This window comes from Gopherus flavomarginatus, chromosome 3, assembly GCF_025201925.1.
Source record: "Gopherus flavomarginatus isolate rGopFla2 chromosome 3, rGopFla2.mat.asm, whole genome shotgun sequence".
NCBI classification, from domain to species: domain Eukaryota; kingdom Metazoa; phylum Chordata; order Testudines; family Testudinidae; genus Gopherus; species Gopherus flavomarginatus.
The window spans coordinates 239,446,275-239,467,013 of record NC_066619.1 but is presented as its reverse complement, the minus strand read 5'-3'; the positions used below and the strand labels follow the sequence as shown (position 1 = coordinate 239,467,013).

General features: G+C 41.6%; 1 protein-coding gene across 2 annotated transcripts in view; it reads left to right on the top strand.

Moving 5' to 3' along the window:
• The window catches only part of SLC30A9 (solute carrier family 30 member 9), a 65,804-nt gene that overhangs the window by 17,745 nt on the left and 27,320 nt on the right, over positions 1-20,739 (top strand). For both annotated transcript variants that reach the window (XM_050947729.1, XM_050947730.1), the window contains exons 5-11: positions 855-947; positions 1,377-1,459; positions 3,483-3,541; positions 8,830-8,897; positions 14,321-14,423; positions 18,521-18,576; positions 20,191-20,326. In XM_050947729.1, the coding sequence (XP_050803686.1) occupies positions 855-947; positions 1,377-1,459; positions 3,483-3,541; positions 8,830-8,897; positions 14,321-14,423; positions 18,521-18,576; positions 20,191-20,326 (598 nt within the window). The remainder of the gene's footprint in view (positions 1-854; positions 948-1,376; positions 1,460-3,482; positions 3,542-8,829; positions 8,898-14,320; positions 14,424-18,520; positions 18,577-20,190; positions 20,327-20,739) is intronic.

The following is a 20,739-nucleotide window of genomic DNA, read 5'->3' as shown; positions in this document are numbered from 1 at the left end:
AAGGAATGTTATAAAGAGGATGGTGATCAGTTGTTCTCCAGGTCCACTGAAAGTAGGACAAGTAGGAATGGGTTTAATCTGCAGCAAGGGAGATTTAGGTTAGCTATTAGGAAAAACTTTAGGGTAGTTAAGTACTGGACTAGATTAGCAAGGGAGGTTGTGGAATCTCTGTCATTGGAGGTTTTTAAGAACAGATTATCTGTAAGGAATGGTCTAAATATACATGGTTTTGCCTCAGTGTGGAGGAATGGACTTTTATGATCTCTTGAGGTCCCTTCCAGCTCTACATTTTTATGATTCTATAAAGTGATTTACAGTGGGGGGAAAAGAACAAAAAACTGATAGCCAGACATAGCAAATACTTGCTCAGCCACAGTTTTTACATAGCGTTAGACCTGTGTTACTGAAAGAGGGGGAAATGGCCTGGGTATTGGGCATAATCCTTTCGGCTTTCTTAAAATGCCATATGACCTCTAATTTTCATATAGGTAGCCACCAGACAGGAATAAGAGGGACTGTGGGTTAATTTATTATCCAAAGAATTTCTTCCTTTCAGCTGGTAAGGTATAAACATTCCCATGTTAATATACAGTCTGAGCCCAGGCAAATCCCATTATGAGCTTCAAGAGCAATTTAAAGAACACTTTATAGTGCTTGTATTCCACTGGACTGTGTTTAAGTAAAAACCCTCAGCTTCCTGTCAGTTTCTTTAAGCTTGTCAAGTTTAAAAAAAAAATTAGGGTAGATTTTTAAATTTAATGATATAATCAGTACATTTGATCTTTATATTGACTCCTTTGTGTACAGTATGAACATGTTTTTTGTTGCCATAAACTGTTTCCATCCTTCAACAGTGATCTAGAACAGCTGAGGAAAATCAGACGACGAAGTCCCCATGAGGATACTGAGGCTTTCACTGTATTTTTGAGATCAGATGTAGAGGCAAAGTAAGCTAATTTTTTTTAAACGGAAATTAGTTGGTGGTTTTAAGTAATTTAACTTTGGTTATATGAGAAAATGGTATAAGATATACTTTTAAAAGGTTAGCTTTATAATGGAAAGGGCAGTAATATTTTCCTTCTCTGTTTAAATGCATCTGTATTTGCCCATTGTTGTAGTAACTCGGTACAGTATACAAAATTGAAGGGTCATATTGTATATATCCAAATTGCAGTCTAACTCTCCCCCTACACTATCTTATCATGAGATTAATCTGGATGGATTTCTTCCAGAAGAAATATTGATAAGACATGTTACTCTGGTATTAATGAAGGCTTGGATTATGTAGTCAAAAACTTGAAATTCAAAGTGTTTCGTTTTGTAACGTATAGTGTGGGGAAATCAAATGGATTCCAAATTATTTGTATTTTGTGCAGATCTCTAGAAGTTTGGGGAAGCCCGGAGGCTCTTGCTAGAGAGAGAAAACGGCGTAAAGAAGCAGAGATAGAATACAGAGAAAGTAAGTGTAGAGTTTTGTTTTGTTTTTTCAAATGTCTCCACAGTGCCTTATCAATCACTGTTAACTTCAACTTCATACTTCCCTGTGAGAGAATAACACATCATTCACTTCACCCTTGTATGGGTGTCTAACATATACATACGTTTTTGTTAAGGTTTTGTGTTATAGTGTGGCCATGAAAAATGTGTGTATTGTTAATGTACGCATAGGAGGTATTTGTGACATGTTTAAATGAGTTAATCTTAACTGAACATATCCTTGCTTTTATGGATTAATTTGTAGATATTGTTAAACAATCTGAATGGGTTTTGAGGAAAGCTTTTTTCTTTGTGAGAATTTACAAAAATATCAAAAACATTTCAAGCCTTGCCTTTTAGTTGTTTTATGCTATTTGAACTACTGATTCATGATACCTTATCTTTTGTAATTTTAGTCTAATGCTTTAAAAGTATGTGTTCTGATGATCCACTCTTTCATTTAAAACAAAATTGTAGATTTTATTCATAATGTTACAACAAAACTCAATTCAATATTTACTATAGATTCCATTTTTCTCTTGTTGGAAGTACTGGCCAACTAAAATTCTAGCAGAAGCATTATTAGTTGAGTTGATTGTTCCAGTTACGCAACTTTAAAATTAGAGGTCTGTTGTAGTTCATAGAAATAAGTTTACCATTGAAAAAACTGAAAATAAAACGGGGCCTGATCCTGCAAACATATAGCACCTTTGTAACTTAATAGGTGTGTAGTCCCAATGGAAGGGAGTGGTACATGTCTGCAACTCTTCGTAAAGATTGTAAGAATTGAAACTGTTTTTAAGGATTTGAGCCAAATATCGCAAAGTTGGAGCCTGAAAGCTTAACAACTAGCAAACGTTTCCAGATCTTAATGTGAAAGCAGAATTGAATAAAATCTCAGTGGTACTGTGCTGTTATACGGGTGTATGTTTACTGTATTAGAGTACTCACCTTTTGAAGTGGGAATTGCCTATCAGGCTGACCAGTATTGTCTCATTATTTCCTTATATTCCCGTCTGCACCAGTTTTTTCTTTCGTCTTGTACTTGGATCATAAAGTCTTTGGGACAGGAACCATCTTTTTGCTCCTTTTGTGTGCCTAGGAAAATGGGGTTCTGATCCATGACTAGGGCTCCTAGGTGCTATGGTAATACAAATAATATTATTTGTGACAAAGCAGTAGTGTAGGAAAAAGGATTCTCAAGTTGAGGGTGCTGAGGAAAGAATCTGGGGTGAGATCCTCACATAGGCTCTGACCCCTTTACTTCAGGTAAAAGGGCCAGAGTGGCATAAAGGGTTTCTAGAGGCCCAGATCTGGCTAGGGGATGAATCCTTCAGCACAGCAGCTGTGGAAGACAGCTGTAAGGCTACCTTCCAAGGACCCTCTTGCAAGCTCTGGCATTTGAGATGTCAGTAGTCAGGAGAGGTGTGTCGGGGCAGGGACACAGCACAAAAAGCTGTAGTCAGGAGAGGTGTATCGGGAAAGGGTCATAGCACAAAGAGCTGTGGAGATTGTAAGTAGCACTGGGACAGACTGTTGTTATTTAGACAGATCCTCCCCAGGGCTCTCTGTGTTATGCCAGGGGCTATGGAATATCCCAGAGTTGGGAGATTGAAAAGCTGGTTTAGAGCCATCATAGTTCACTTCTTCCTGGCTTGAAGATTGTGTATGGCACCTCTTAGAGATGACATATAGAATCACACCCCTAAACTTAAATTATTTTTCAAGATGTTATGAGTCAATTTAGACACCTGTCAGCTTTTTGATGAAGATGATACTTTTCAGTTCCAGTTCCAATGCTAAGTATTTACCATGTTATGCCTGGGTTCTGTTAAGAAACAGATCCTTTAAGAAATCTAAATTTGACCAGATCTTCTTGTTTAATATAAATGCATTTGTATGCAGTAGCAAACTTACCTGAGTTGTGTAAAGAAAACAAATCTTGACTTCCTGAAATTATTTTCAACTGCAAAGTGCAGCATGTAACTAGAGTTGTCTTATTGCAGATCTGTTTAGAAACCAAAAGCTGTTAAAGGAGTACAAAGATTTTCTTGGGGATACTAAGGTAAGAGATCATTTAAATTCCTTTGGTAAAATCACCATTAAGGTGCGTGTGTGATTGCTCACAGCATATTTCGGAGCAAAAGAATGTGGGAAAAAAGTATAGGTGGCCATACAAGATTTTGTTGAAAGTTATAAATGCCCTGTAATATATCTGTTTTATATCATTCTGATTGTAATAGAATCTTAAATGTTTAAAATATTATTTAAATGGATTCTAATATGATCATAGTATGGCCCATTTGTAAGAGCTGGTTTATGGATCTCCTCTTCTCCCAGATTTCTAGTCACAATCCCATTGTGATTCCACCCCAGATGTGTGGCAGCTTGCTGAATGTGTACAATACACAGTTAATTACATAAAATCATATTTGGTTGTTTGTTTCCATTTAATTTTCCCTGCATCTGTTTGAACAAATCTCCTCAGCCTGTTTTGGCTTTCTTGCTTCCCTCTCCCTAAGCAACCTAGTTGAGAGAGCTCCTAACTCCAGGCCTGCTGGATGATACGTGACACTTCTTTGGTCTGGTCTACACTACGTGTTCATACCGATTTTAGCAGAGTTAAACCAATTTAACGCTGCACCCGTCCACACAACGAGGCCCTTTATATTGATATAAAGGGCTCTTTAAACCGGTTTCTGTACTCCTTCCCGACGAGAGGAGTAGCGCTGAAATCGGTATTACCGTATCGGATTAGGGTTAGTGTGGCCACAAATTGACGGTATTGGCCTCTGGGTGGTATCCCACAGCGCAGCACTGTGACCACTCTGGACAGCAATCTGAACTCAAATGCACTGGCCAGGTAGACCGGAAAGCCCCGCGAACTTTTGAATTTCGTTTCCTCTTTGGCCAGCGTGGAGAGCTCACCAGCACAGGTGACCACGCAGAGCTCATCAGCACAGGTAACAATGCAGTCTCCTAAGAATCGAAAAAGAGCTCCAGCATGGACTGCGCGGTAGGTACTGGGTCTGATTGCTATATAGGGAGAGGATTCTGTGCTAACAGAACTCCGTTCCAAAAGACGAAATGAAAAAACATTTGAAAAAATTTCCAAGGCTATGATGGAGAAAGGCCACACCAGGGGCTCAGTGCAGTGCAGAGTGAAAGTTAAGAAGCTCAGACAAGCCTACCAGAAAACCAAAGGAAGCAAATGGAAGGTCCAGGGCAGAGCCGAAAATATGCCGCTTCTATGCTGAGCTGCATGCAATTCTAGGGGGGTCCGCCAGCACTACCCTACCCCTGTCCGTGGATTCCGAGGTGGGGGTGGTAATCTCAGCCACGGCTGAGGATTCTGCGGATGGGGAAGATGAAGAGGAGGACAAGCTTGCAGAGAGCACACAGCACTCGTTCTCCCCAACAGCCAGGAGCTTTTTCTCACCCAGACGGAATTACCCTCCCAGCCCTCCCAAGCCAGTAGCCCAGACAATGAAGCCATGGAAGGGACCTCTGGTGAGTGTACCTTTTGTAAATATAAAACATGGTTTAAAAGCAAGCGTTTTTAATGATTGATTTGCCCTGAGGACTTGAGATGCATTCGCAGCCAGTACAGTTATTGGAAAAGTTTAACATGTCTGGGGATGGAGTGGAAATCCTCCAGGGACATCTGCATGAAGCTGTCCTGGAGGTACTCCAAAAGCCTTTGCAGAAGGTTTCTGAGCAAGGCAGCCTTATTCCGTCCACCATGGTAGGACACTTGACCACGCCATGCATGTAGCAAGTAATCTGGTATCATTGCATTACAAAGCCTAGCTGTGTATGGTCCCGGTGATTGCTGGCATTCAAGCAACATCCCTTCTTTATCTTGCTGTGTTATCCTCAGGAGAGTGATATCGTTCATGGTAACCTAGTTGAAATTCAGGAATTTAATTAAGGGGACAGAGATGGCCATTCCTACTGGGCTGTTTCCCTGTTGCTTAAAAAAAATCCTTCCTTGCATGTAGCCAAGCGGGGGGAGGGGAGGGCGGTTAATGGCGCTGAGCTTTTTTGTGTTTGGCTAGCAGGGATCTTCCCTGCTACCAGCCACGCGGTGGGAGGAGAAGGGGGATGATTAGCAGTGATCTTCCATGATACCAGCCACACGGTGGGGGGAGGGGTAAAGCGATCATCCCAGAGAATTGGATGGGGGGTGGTTTCTGCTGCTGCATATTAACAGGAAAGAAGCAGCACTGAACGGGCTTTGCTTGGTATTTGGGAAAGGAGGGCACTGTGTATATGAAGGCTGCAGAAGCCGAAAGGCAATGGCTTACCATGGCCGCATGCAAGCTGAATTCTGCTGCCCGGACCTGTGTCTGTGAGATCAGTAACACCAGAGCCGCAGGCACTCAATATTAAGATGCAAAATGCGACCTTGTAGTGAAATCACATGTGCTATGTAAGGTGAATAGTGTTGTTCACTGTGAAAGAGTATAACCATTGTTCTGTAAAATGTATCTTTTTTAAATACTTCTCTCCCTTTTTTACCTCACTCACGCAGCTGCAAATTTTTCAACCCTCCCTGCTCCATCCCGAAGGCTATCTCAGATAAAGCGGCGGAAAAAAAAGACGCGAGACGAAATGTTCTCGGAAATCATGGAAGTAACCCGCAATGAAAGAGCTCATCTGAATGAGTGGAAGGACGTGGTATCAAATTACAGGAAAGATGCCAGTGAACGTGAGGACAGGAGGGACCAACGTAAGGAGAGGAGAGACGCTCGAGATGAGAAGTGGCGGCAGGAAGATCAGCGGTGGCGGGATGCAACGCTGGGGCTGCTGTGTGATCAAACTGATATCCTCCGACGTCTGGTGGAGCTTCAGGAACAACAGCAGGGTCACAGAGTGCCGCTGCAGCCTCTGTGTATCCACCCTCACCACTCACCATGTTCTATATCTTCCTCACCCAGACGTGTAAGAACATGTGGGGGAAGGCTTCGTGCACCCGCCCACTCCACCCCCATGGACAGCCCAACCAAAAGGCTGTCATTACTTTGAAATATTTTTAGTGGCCTTTTCCTTCCCTCCTATCCTCCTCCCAAACCACAACCGGGATACCTTGTCAGTTCTCTCCCTCTTTTAATAATGACTTTTTAATAAAGAATATGATTTTTAAACGATAGTGACTTTATTTCCTTAAGCAAGCTGTAATCGTAGGGGAAGGGTGGATTGCTTACAGGGAATGAGTCAATGAAGGTAGTGGGGTTCATCAAGGGGAAACAAACACAACAGTCACACCGTACCCTGGCCCGTGATGAAACTTGTTTTCAAAGCTTATCTGATGCGCACCGCTTCGTGGTGTACTCTTCTAATCGCTGTTGTGTCTGGCTGCGCATGATCAGCGGCCAGGTGATTTGCCTCAGCCTCCCACCCCGCCATAAAGAACTCCCCCTTACTTTCACAGAGATTGTGGAGCACACAGCAAGCAACAGTAATAATGGGGACGTTGATTTGGCTGAGGTCTGAGCTAGTCAGTAATGTGCGCCAGCGCGCCTTTAAACAGCCAAATGCACATTCTACCACCATTCTGCACTTGCACAGCCTGTAGTTGAACAGCTCCTGACTACTGTCCAGGCTGCCTGTGTATGGCTTCATGAGCCATGGCATCAAAGGGTAGGCTGGGTCACCCAGGATAACTACAGGCATTTCAACATCCCCAACTGTTATTTTCTGGTCTGGAAAGTAATTCCCTTGCTGCAGCTGTTTACACAGAGTAGCGTTCCTGAAGATGTGAGTGTCATGAACCCTTCCCGGCCATCCCATGTGGATGTTGGTGAAATGTCCCTTGTGATCCACCAGTGCTTGCAGCACCATGGAAAAGTACCCCATGCGGTTTACGTACTGGGTGCCCTGGTGCCAAGATAAGGATATGGGTTCCATCTGTCGCCCCCCACACAGTTAGGGAATCCCATTGCAGCAAAGCCATCCACTATGACCTGCATGTTTCCCAGAGTCACAACCTTTCGTAGCAGCAGCTTAATGATTGCTTTGGCTACTTGCATCACAGCAGCCCCCACAGTAGATTTTCCCACTCCAAATTGAGTCCCGACTGACCGGTAGCTGTCTGGCGTTGCAAGCTTCCAGAGGGCTATTGCCACTCACTTCTCAACTGTGAGGGCTGCTCTCATCTTGGCATTATGGCGTTTCAGGGCAGGGGAAAGCAAGTCACAAAGTTCCATGAAAGTGCCCTTACGCATGCGAAAGTTTCGCAGCCACTGCGAATCGTCCCAAACCTGCAAAACTATGTGGTCCCACCAGTCTGTGCTTGTTTCCTGGGCCCAAAATCAGCGTTCAATGGCTAGAACCTGCCCCATTACCAGCAGGATCTCCAAAGGGCAGGGGCCCGCGGTTTGAGATAATTCTGTGTCCATGTCCTCATCACTCTTGTCGCTGCTCTGCCGTAGCCGCTGCCTCCTCGCCTGGCTTTGCAGGTCCTGGTTCAGCATAGACTGCACGAGAATGCACGAGGTGTTTGCAACGTCCATGATTGCGGTCTTGATCTGAGCAGGGTCCATGCTTGCTGTGCTATGGCGTTTGCACAGTTCACCCAGGAAAAAAGGCATGAAATGGTTGTCTGCTGCTTTCACGGAGGGAGGGGTGAGACTGTACTCAGAACCACCCGCGATGATGTTTTTTGCCCCATCAGGCACTGGGATCTCAACCCAGAATTCCAAGGGGCAGAGGAGACTGCGGGAATTATGGTATAGCTACGGAATAGCTGCCCACAGTGCAACGCTTCGGAAATCGACGCTAGACTCGGTACATGGATGCACACTGCCGAATTAATGTGCTTAGTGTGGCCGTGTGCACTTGACTTTATACAGTCTGTTTTACAAAACCAGTTTATATAAAATTGGAATAATCCCATAGTGTATACATACCCTTTCTGTTGGACTCTGGTTCCTCTCCTCACTCTGTTTATGGTTGCAGTGGCCCCTGGTGGAGGCTGCAATGCTTGCTTAACCTCCTTTACAGCTAATCCTGCACTGTCTATTGAATTGAAAAGGGAATTGTCAGTATCATGTGAATCATCAAGAGCTCCACAGACCACAGTTTGAGAACTTCTGCACAAAAACTAGGTATCTTAGTTATGCATGAGACCAAACTATAAATCTAGTGAGCTGTCCATGATAAATTACTGGATTATGAAAAGCTATACCTCAACTGTTACAGGAATTCTAGTACTACATGATATTGTAGGTGATGTATGTGGTGTACAGTAGACTACTGATAGTCCCTTCATAAACCCAGGATTTAGCTATATTACTACTTCATTGTTCAGTTTAGCAATTTATTTTAGCATTCTCTCATTTCTGTATATAGCCACGCTCCAGCACAGCCAGTATGTTGCTCAAAGGACCAGGAAAGGTGGTGATGGTTGCTATTTGCATGTAAGTTTGAAAAAGAAAATGTTTTGTAAATGCAAGTGTAAAAAATAGTCTGTATTTTTGAGTTACAGGTCCTAGTGTTCTCTGCAATTCTGCAGCTATGAAATTTGCTGAAGAGCCCACCATTGCTGTAGCAATGTGACCCAGAAAACAATCTTTATTTAAAAGAAATTATGGGAATTTTTTTTTTAAATTAGGTTCCAAGTCCATATTTAGGCATGTGGTTAAATAATAGGCATGACTTTCCAAAGGACTGAGAATCCAGCAGCTCTCATTGAAGGCACTGATAACTTAATAATAAAGCAAACCTGAAAAACAGCTAAAACATTAGTTTCACTCTCCTTTCTCTGTAATATAATAAAACAAACTACAACAGTTAGGTTTCATTAAGATTTAATTACCTTTAGGAGATGCGACAGTACAGCTTTAGTGTTCTGTGGAGTATTATAAATGAAAAAAAAACTCCTCTTATCAAAGTAAGTGCAGTATCCTTTGTTTTTAAAAAAAAACATTAGTTTCCACTGTACATAGTCTGTAATGGATCACCCTGTTGACAATAAGAATTAGCAAAATTATTCTCTCTCTCTGTCTCGATAGTTTCATCTGTAGACTCAAATCTTAGTTGAAATTAATAGATTTATTTGCATGTCTTGACAAACGGGGAGGGTAGGCTCCTTTTAGAAGTACATTCCTCTATATTTAGAGATCAGAAAGACTTGTTCCATCTCTGATCAAAGAAAGGCTAGTGTTTCGAAGCTGGTCAGTTAGACAATTAATGGTTGAAACAGCAACCAAAATTCTTGAAGGTGAATGGCATAGGCAAACACTTTTTATAGCTCGTGCCCTTTCCTGCTCTTGTATGATGTATAAAGAGAGCTTCATGTATTTTCAAATAAGTTTTTTTTTTTTTGTAAACTTTAAATATGTCAAAAGTTTGACTTTTCTGCTTTTGCTGGAGAGATTTCTTAAGGACCCCATTAGTAGAAGCAGAAAAGTGTTGAATTTTTCACAAAGATGATTTCTTCCTCAAGTATTTGTCAGGAGTTTGAGTTAAGTGAAACAAACAAAAACCTTCCCTTTAAATAAACCTGATTTGAAAACTATCACTATTTTCCACTGAGTTTACCCACAAGAAAAGGAAGTGAAGACTGAATAAAACTTTTTAGAGGAACACAGTGAATCTTTTAAACAGATTCACTTCATTTTTCTAAAAAGTGTGGCTATTTCCTCAGATCCAATGGAAGGTAATAAATGACCAAATAGCAGGAACTCTTAACAAAATCGTAATTTATAACCCCAAAAGAAGAAGCTGCAATTTGATGGGAAATATTCCTGAATTTGTTTACCACTCCTTCTGCTTTTTGTTCAGGAAAAAAGGATCAGGAAAGTAACTTCACTGAAAATTGTCCTTTCTATCATTCAAGAGATTCTGTTATTAACTACTGAGCCTTGAGTTTGCTCTGTTAAATAAATTTACAATAACCACAACTGTATGGTGTGTACAGGGGGAAAGAGTGGCGTGTATTATGCTCCCTTCCTATTTCTTTCCTGCACCAGAGATTCATGTACAAATTTTGCCCTTCCTCTTTGGAATTGGGCACAGCCATGATCATGGCACTGTTTCTTCCCTGCACTCATGACCTCAAAGGGACCCCTCTGCAGATTAGGGGTCTACAGTAGGGTGGAAGAGATGAAAGGGCTACATGCATCCTTCCTTCTCCAGCCTTGCAGAGAATCTCTGAGAAGATAATTGAGTAATAGGCTCTTATCTCTTATGTGGTGCTCTTTCAGGGCACTATGAGAGCTGAGGAGCAGCTTCAATCTGGGGCACCAGTAGGAGAGGAGGGAACACTGCAGCTGCCTGCTCCATGGCACCAGCCAGAGCAGCAGCTGCCCTGCACTGCCCGGCTCCCGCTTCCCGCATCTGACCTGGGCAGGGAGAGAAGATGGGGAGGAGGTGTGGAGCTGCCCCCAGCACTGCCTTGCTCTTGTGCTGTAGTTTTGGGGGCGGTAGTACCCTCCATGTCCCCAACTCTGCCCATGGGCTCAGGGCTTTAGCCCCATGGGTGGCACTGGGGATCAGGGCTTCAGCTGCAGGGCTCCACGCAGGGCTTGTGGACACCCAGGGGGCCACAGACCCCTGGTTGAGAACCACTGGTTTAGATTTAGAAAAGTAAAACAAATTTATTCCATCAAAAGAGATGTTTTAAATGAGTTCAAGTATAAGAGATAAAGATAGGGTTACAAACAAACAAAAGTTAAAACACTTTCTACTGGCTAAGGCATAACTTAATAAGCTACAGTCTTTGTTTAAGGTTGTTTCTTCACCAGTCTTCCTTTTCCAGCAATGGCTGACTGGCCCTTAGTCAGGATCCCCCAGGGCCCAAGATGCTGGCTTTTCTTGTCTCCTCAGGTCCAGGATAACTTAAGGGTTCTCTGCTGCTGTTTTTGTAGTCCAGTAAACCTTTAAAAGGCTCGCTCTCAAAGTTCATTAACCGTGTTTCAAAAGATAGGAAGGTTTCCTGGGGGTGCAGTCCCCCGTTCCCTCCTCCCCAAATTGTTAAATGATTACAACCCTGCAAATCTGCAGCTATCCACAGACCATGTTTGCGTATTGGATGTGGTTACAAATTTTGTATGTGTGCAGGGCTCCATAAATGATCACTTTTCCCCCCACCTGCCCTCCCGATGGCTTTGTTTGCCTGGCATGCAAATGTTGTTTTCTTCGTCTTTGGTCACATCTTTCTCAGTTTACATGGAAGGCACATTCAGGCAGCTGGAACCACATTTCTTCCTTTGTCTGGAAAAAACCTGTTGATCAAATCCCTCTGACATGCATGGTTTAAATATTCTTGTGTGATGTATGCATGATAAATGAGTTATTAGTTTTCCAATGACATATTACATGACATCTAGGGTGTAAATACCATTAAAAAAGTTAACTGTTTAAATTATTTAAAATATTTTGTTTAAATGGTTAACTGATTAAGCGTCCAGGGCTGCTCCCACTGGCTGGCGCAGCTGTTAACGTTTAAGGTGGGTTAACCAGTAAGACTCATGCTTACCGGTTAACATTTTACATCCCTAATGGCATCTTTCAGTTACAGATTTTAATAATGATGAGTTGCGGTACACTGAATTGGTCAGGTCAGCTGAAACTCACTGTCAGATACCAGGGAGCTCCTTTCCTTCTGGCATAAGGATGCTCTTGGGGTTACAGTGACTCCTTAGTCTACTTGTGCTTTGTCATGCATCTCTTTAATGAGTAGCTCTCGAAATCTCCCTACTCCATGTTTACTGTTTCTAACCCAGACGGCACAATAATAATATCTAGCTCTTATGTAAGTCTTTTCGCAAGTGGATCTCAAAGCATTTTACATTTGAGGAAAAGGTTTATCCATTCTGTTGGGTCCTGACATCTCAAATTTGAATGCAGATTTTTATGTAGCCCTCAAGTCTATTGTGTTCCCACAGACAACCCAAACCTGGAATTTGGAGGAGTGCAGTAAAATGTTATTAATCCTGGGGAGACTCTCCTGTGTCATCTTAGAAGGCAGGAATCCCACAGCTTTACTACATCTTCAGATAAACAGATTGACTCCTTTTATCTTTAAATGGAAAAAATTACATTGCTACAAGAAGTCAGGAAAATGTGGTCATAATTCCTACAGCAATTTGTTTGCATTGCTCATTAGTGCTAAACCTATGTTGCACTATGGATAGGAAGAACAGGCTTGTAGTTAAACAAAAGACTGGGAGCCGGGAGAACTTAATTCTTTTCACTGTTGCTACAGGTTTCTTCTGTGACTCTGAGTTATTTATTAATCTGTTTTAAAAAGTTGTAATGCTAGAAGGGACTTATGACCCTCTAGTCTGATTGTCTGTGTAACACAGACCATAGAATTTTACCCAGTGTCTCCAGCAGCTAGTAGGTGAACTAAATAATATGTTTTAGAAAGCAACTTGTATTTTAGAACTACACTTGCCAATGATTATGTTACTATTTATTATTAAGAGCTGCACTCTGGTCCATAGAAGACACAGATATCAACATGGTGCTTACCCTAGAGATCTTGTAATCTAGAAAGCATGTTTAGAAAGACACAACACACTGGGACACTCAAAGGGAAGGAGTTCATTTAATTTTTTCTTCCTAATGTAATGATTCTTTCTCCCCCAACCACTCCTTTGTATCTTGGAAGGAACTTAAGTGAAATGAGACTGGGAGGTTACAGCTGGCACACTGAGATTGAAAGGGGGCTTTGTACAAGAAGGCACAAAAATCTAAGTGGGAGAAAGAGAGAGAGAGATTGCTGAGGCTTGTGCCAAGGGTGGCAAGGATGGATTAAAACAGTAGTTTTCAGACTGCGGGTCGCGACCCAGTACTGGGTCTTGGAATGTAAGGCACCAGGTCACGGCAGCTCTGGTCAGCACCGCTGACCTGGCCATTAAAAGTCCTGTTGTTGCTGCTGCCCAGCTAAGGCAGGCTAGTTCCTACCTGTTCTGACACCCACTGCACCCTGGAAGCGGCCAGCAGCAGGTCCGGCTCCTAGGCAGGGGGGCCATGGGGCTCTGTGCACTGACCCTGCCCCGAGCACTGGCTCCCGGCCAATGGGAGCTGGGGAGGGTGTGGTGGTGCCTGTGGACAAGAGCTGTGTGGAGCCACTTGTGTGCCTCCACCTAGGAGCTGGACCTGCTGCTGGCCGCTTCCAGGGTGCAGCATGGTCCGCGGTGCTAGGACAGGCAGGAAGCCTGCCTTATCACCCCCGCTGTGCTGTTGACTGGGAGCTGCCTGAGGTAAACCTGTGCCCCAATCCCCTGTCCCAGCCCTGAGCCCTCCCCCCCAAACCTGGAGCCCCCCCTGCACCCCAAACCCCTCATCCCTGGTCCCACCCCACAGCCCTCACTCCCGCACTCCAACCCTCTGCCCCAGCCCTGAGCCCCTCCCAAACCCCTCATCCCCAGCTCTGTTGGGTTGCAGGCATCAACAGTTTTCTTTAACTAGGTTGCCAGAAAAAAAGTTTGAAAACCACTGGACTAAAAGGTCTGACATGTTTACAAATTGGGAAGTAGTTGTGCAGTGTCTTGAAGGTGAGGGCAAAAAGATTGCAACTTTCAAAAGTATAGTTTATGATATGCAATTACTTTAAAAAAATCATGTTTCCAAAAATCCTAGCTGTATATCCCTTTATACTCCACTTAATTGAAAATGTTTTTAATCTAGTAAATATTGCAGAAGATGTGTACACATTCGCTATGTGTACTAATCATTGATAAATTGACTTTTGGTGAAATTTAGTTTCCTTATTTGCTGATGGCAACATGTAGTTGTACAAAATATCTTACTTCACTGTGATATTTAAAATACTGAATGTTAATATTCATATAATATTGCTAATTCAGCTTTCTTCTGTCTCCAATCTTAGAAATGGGTTGAATTTTTTCTTTAAACTACTCGCTTGGGTTTACACGGGTTCTGCAAGCATGTTTTCAGAAGCTATACATTCTTTAGCAGACACTTGCAACCAGGTGAGTAGTGCTTCCATTGGCCTTGTTTAAGTTAAAGTGATTGTAGTTAGCTTCCAAGGAGGAATGCAGATCCTTGAAACAGTTGTGTTGGTAGCAGATTGGGAGATAGCTTTCAATTCAGAAATTAAGTGGCTGTCTCCTGGTGATGGTTGATTAGGGTGAAAAACTACAGGGCACATGACAAATAGAAGGAAAGTAGCACATTGTATTTAGTTTTGTGAGGTGAACTGGAAAGTCAGAATACTGCTCTGAGAAGCTTTCTTGGAGCATGTTTTGTAAAGTAATGCTACAAAGTGGGAGAGAGAGAGAGGCTGGAGACCAAAAATTGAGCCTTCAAGTTCTCTCTGGCTTTTAGTTTACATTGATGATGTTAATTTGTCATTTCCATTTTTAGAATTAGCATAGCCACAGACTGGCTCTAAGCTGTTGCATATTTCAGTGGTTTTGCCTCTTTTAACACTTTAGTGGATGTTTTTGTATTAATTTATGTGGTTTTGCATGCTTTTCATTTGAAAGTAAAATAACAGGTAACACTTAGTAAGAAGAGCTTTGGATTTCAACAAGTTCAGCAGCCATTTTAACAGTGCCAAGGCTGATCAGTTTAAGAATTTACTTACCTAGACTGTTGTCACATCTGGGAGAACATGCCTTCAAGTGTCAGTTAACTTATTACTAAATAATTCCTGCCTTGCAAAGCAAGACATTTATATTAGAGACCGTAACATGCTGTTATGACTAATCCATGATAAAGGTCCATTTGGTTATAGTATGGGCGTGCAATTTTTGTAATACATGAACATATTTTTTGGCTGCAATATAAAAGTGAATTCATTTAAAGAAGAAAGAATAACTAAATAGTTTGTCAAATTGCGTGGTGATTTAGGCATAACCTTGTCAGTTAATGATGGGGGCATATAGCAAGCAGCCCTGAGTTGGTGATCCTTCCAGGAACAGTGTGAGTTCTGAGTACAACATTATCATTACTTTACTTGGCACTTTTACTCAGAACCTAAGAGTCTCTCCTTATATTGCTGTAGCCAACTTGTCTCTTAATATTATCCTGTTTTGATGTACATAACTTGGTACACAATTTGTGAACTAATAGCAGAATTATTAATTAGCAAATTCATACTCACACTCTAGGCTAAAACCTTGGAAATGGAGAGAAACTGGAGATTCTATTGCTATCTTGTTTCTGATTAGTGACGTTTGGACTAATACTTCTGTCTATATTTCAGATATGTAGAAGTATTACTCCTCCTTTCTAAATTAATAATTTCCCATACCATTGACCATGTACCAGCAAGGTGGTGTGGTTCAATGGAGAAGATACAGAGTAGGATACAGGAGACCTGGGTTCTATTCCTGACTCTGCCACTGACCTGCCGGGTAGCCACAGGCAAGTTGCTTCTCTTCTCTGTGCCTCTATTTGCTCAGGTGAGGCTCATCAGCTATGACAGACAGTCCACCTAGGACAGTGGTTCTCAGCCACTCCTGGGGGTAGGTAGAGGTCTTCAGGGGCCCATCAACTCTAGATATTTGCCTAGTTTTTCAACAGGCTTCATAAAAAGCATGAGCAAAGTCCGTACAAACTAAAATTTCGTACAGACAATGACTTGTTTATACTGCTCTATATACGCTGAAATATAAGAACAATATTTATATTTCAATTGATTTATTTTAGAATGATACTTTAGAAATTGCTTTTTCTCATTTTTACCATAATAGAGTGCTGTGCACTTTTTTTTTGTATTTTTATGTCTTTTTGTAAGCAAGAAGTTTTTAACTTAAGTCTACGTTGGGCATATGCAAGACAAATCAGACTCCTGAAAGAGGTATATAACAGTAGTCTGGAAAGGTTGGGAGCCACTGACCTAGGAAAAGGAAAACTGAAGTAATCAGGCCTGGCCAGCTAGTTTGTAAAAGTGTTTTGCTAATCACACACCTTAGGGCCATACCAAATTCATAGTCCATTTTGGTCAGTTTCAAGGCTGGGGTTTTAAAATTAGTCAGTTTCATGTTTGCAGATGTTTACATCTGAAATTTCGTGGTGTTGTAGCCATGATGGTCCTGACCTAAAAGGTGGTCAGGGTTATGGGGTCGCAAAGCTATTGTAGGGAAGTCTGGGATTGCGACCCTTAATTCTCCCCTGCTGCTGGCAGGGTTGCTGTCTTCAGAGCTGGAGAGCCAGAAAGGAAGGTTGCTGACTGGGTCCCAGCTCTAAAGTTAGTGCCATGTCAGCAGCAGCATGGAAGTGAGGGTCGCAGGGTATTGAGGGGATGGGTTATACCATATATCTGGTTTTTCTGGCAGTCTGTTGCCCCAGTGTGGGGCTGACAGCTGGGGCCGCAGCCGCTGCACGTGCGGGTGGGGTGACAGCTGGAGCTGCGGAGCTTCCTGCAGCCAGGGAACGTTCCTGGAGATAGGTCTGACCCACCCAGGGAGCAGCCCCTGCAGTGTGAGAGGAAGTCTCATCCCTTCCGATCCTCTGTCTGGACTAGCAGCTGAAGCCCTGCACAGAGTAGAAGCCTCTGGCTGGGTGCCAGATTTCACAGGGGAGATCAGATTTCATAGTCTGTGGCACATTTTTCATAGCCATGCATTTGGTAGAATCCTACACATGCTCTGTAGATCAACATTGCTGACCCTGACTAATGGGGAAAGGCAAAGAAGAAGACAGTAGATCGTGTTTCCTCCTCATACCTTAGCCTGTTTTTTTTCCTTTGGTCTAAGTCACATCACATTTCACTTGAGTCCTTTTCCCATTTACATGGGGTTAGAGGTGCCCACAGTTCTTTGCCACTCCTTCTGGCATGGGTTTGTAGGTCTTGAAGTGCAAGTTCTTTTCTCTTCACACTTCTCTTAACAGAGAAGTATCATCAGTCTTCCATGTCCTTTGTTGCTATCGTTGTCTTCCCATGCTTTCTTTGCTGGTGATTCTTCTCCCATTTTTATCACATGCTCAGTCTACCTCAGACTTGTGTTCTTCAGCCTGTCTATTGCTGAAAGTCTCAAGTTCATCTTCCCTCTAGTTGTCTAAGTAATAAAGTAAAATTACATTTCTAAAAAAGTTAAAAGAATGTTAAGGATGCAACGTTAAGCACTCAAAAGTTAGGAAATACCAGAATTAAGAATGCTGATACAACCTTAATTTGGCCACTTTGTCTGTATGTGTTATAAAAGTCTCGTCCAGCATTATGTAGGAAGAGCAGGAATAGAATCTGGTTCTCTAGAGTCTGAGTTTAATGCCTTAAACACAAGAGAGGTAACCTTCTGCCTCACTCATTGTCCATCTTGTACAATAAATATTAGTCCTGTAGAACAAAGGATGTGATAATGTAATTGAAGGCTGTATCATAATGCATACATATTAAGGGGGAGCAAATCAGGGATACCTGGGTAACCATAATTCTGGCATTTTCTTAAGGTTAAGCACATGCCTAAATCTTTGCAGTAGCAGGGCCTGGATTTATAAAAGACTGCACCATCAGATTGAATCTATTCTAAACTAACTATCAGAAACGTATCAACTCAGACAATCCGTTTTTTCAAGATGTAGGCACAGACAGTATATTTTTATTGTTTCCAATTTGGTGATTTGTTGCAACTAAATGTATCCTTAGGAAGTTGAAATGTAAATGTAGGCTATTTTAATTTTAGTTTGCCTTAAACCTAATGGAGATGAGTATATACTTACTGCTATAGTTTATGCATAAACTTCTGTTTGGACAGATTTTTTTTTTTAAATTAAACAACCTTTGTTTCCTGATTACACCCAAGTGGAGAGTGCTACAAAATTATTTCTACTATTATATTAAACATGTTCTTAACTTCTGTTTAAATTGTTGCTTTAAACTTCTTGCAGCTAGAACTAACCAGATTTAGGTGAGTTAGTTTTGGATGACATTGTCCTGTCTGGGAGTGGATGTTTCATGTGAAGTTACTATAATCTGAGCTAATGTGTTTTTGTTTCTAACGCTACATGTAAAAAATCAGCAAGTTGGATCTAATTTTGTTTAATCATATTCTTTCAAGTTAGAACTAGTCTCAAGGTTTTAAAACTTCTTACAGATGTGTTTTTCCTTTGCATTATGCAGGCTTTGCTAGCATTGGGCATAAGTCAGTCTGCAAGGACACCAGATCCTAGTCATCCGTAAGGCCATTGTCTTTAATGAATTTATCTTGTTGAATAAATAATTGTTTCAATAATTATATGGGCTTAAAAGCTTTTATTTCTTGTGTGCAACCCTGTTTTTATTTAAAGGATCTGTTGTTTCTGAATAGGAGATAAACCATAGTTTTTCCTTTTTGTTCCACCATATTAATCCAGACAACTTGAATTATTTTAAGTAAAATGGTGGTACTCGTATGTATATCCAATGTTTTCATTTTTTCTAAACTGAAATGAATAACTTCCAGTTTTACAGTAGAAATAGTAAGAAAAATGTGGGTTCCTACCAAATTTCAAGAGTTCAAAATGGTCACGAGTTGGCATGTTTTGACATTGTAAGCTATGAAACTTGTATTTCATTTTCATTGCTATTAGGAAGATACATTTTTATGGGCCCTACCACCTTTTCCACTAGATAGCTGTACAGTATGCTGTTCATACTTCTGATTTTTTTCCTGCATGGATGGCAGGATTTGAACAATAGTAACGAGACTGCCTTTTCCTCTTCCATTTCTGGCAGCAGCCATTACTGTGGAATGCTGTGTGAGAGAGAGAGAGGTGGGGGAGAGGAGGGGTCTGCTGCTGTCTGAACTTACAAGACAGCATGCTGACATGCTCTCAGCCCCCTCAAGACCCACTCTCTCCCCCCCCCCCGCATACACACAACACACCCTGTCACACTCAACCCCATCCCCCCATTTGAAAAGCACGTTGCAGCCACTTGCATGCTGAGATAGCTACCACAATGCACTGCTTTCTGTGGCTGTTGCAAGAGCTGCTAATGTGGCGACACCAGTGCGCTTGCAGCTGTCAGTGTGGACAAATTGCAGCACTTTTCCTACTGCACTCTACGAAGTCTGGCTTAACTCAAAGCACTCTACATCTGCAAGTGTAGCCATGCCCTAAGGCTTCTGATTTATGACGGTTTACCAGATTCAGCCTTCTCAGAATAGGATCTTTTATCAGGATCTCCTTCCCTTCTCAGTCTTCCCCTTTCCCTCAAATTATGCCCTTCACCTGCACCATCATCTCTTTTGCAATGCTGCTAATCAGGAGTCACATTTAACACAATGATGTATTATTAATATGCCATTTTAATTTTACCAAAAATATTTAAACCTGCAAACATTGGGGATTTGCTGTCAGCTGAACTATTAAATTTTATGGGATTAATTTAAAGGAAATGAAATCGGTAGACTGACTACACCTGAAGATTTCAATTAGAAGCAGCATTGCAAGGCAGTGTAAATGTTAGCCAATTCATTAAACACCTGAATGAATTTTTTAAAAAAAGATTAAATTAATTTCATTAATATAGTCACGGTACATCATAATAAAGTAATACAACTAAATCTAAATAGCCTGTGTGTGGAGAAGGGAATAGAAAAAATCTAAACATACATTTATGTTGTTTTATATAATTTTTTAAGAAACTGGATGTCCTTTTCCATCAGTGTTTTCTCTGATTAAATTTGATTTTAGCAACTATATTTTAATTAGCTATCAGGAGCCTCTAGTTTATCATTTATAATCAAGCATCTGAATACATTTTTAAAGCAGTCATTTTTTCCTAAACCACTTTTTGTTTTCACACAGGTATGGCTTCACAAATATGCGCTATATTGCCTCCCTCATTAGTGGGGTCGGCATTTTCATGATGGGTGCAGGACTTTCCTGGTATCATGGAATCATGGGTTTACTTCATCCTCAACCCATGGAATCTCTTCTTTGGGTAAGTCAATCTTTTTCCATTGGGTTTTTTAACTATGGGTGGTGGGGATGGTTTAATGTAATGAAACCTGAGTATCTGAAACACCTAGACACCCTGAAACAAAAAGTTTGAATCCCAGTAGGGTTAACCAAGCCATCTGAGGTAGTATGTAGGGTGGAACTCAGTGTATCTGCGTGAGGTTATTTAAACCAATTTCCTCTCTGCTTTGCATTGACACTGATAATTTAGTCTGTTTTTTAAGAATATGAGGTTGTCCAGGTGTCCTTAGCCAAAATTTTCCCCCTCTCTCTCCTTAAACTAGGTAGTGCATTATAATTAGGTTGGTTGTTCAGTCTTCTGTCTGCCACCTATTGATGGCTGCATTGCAGTTGTGGGTAAAGTGATTCTTGTATGTAAAGTTCTTACGGAGATTT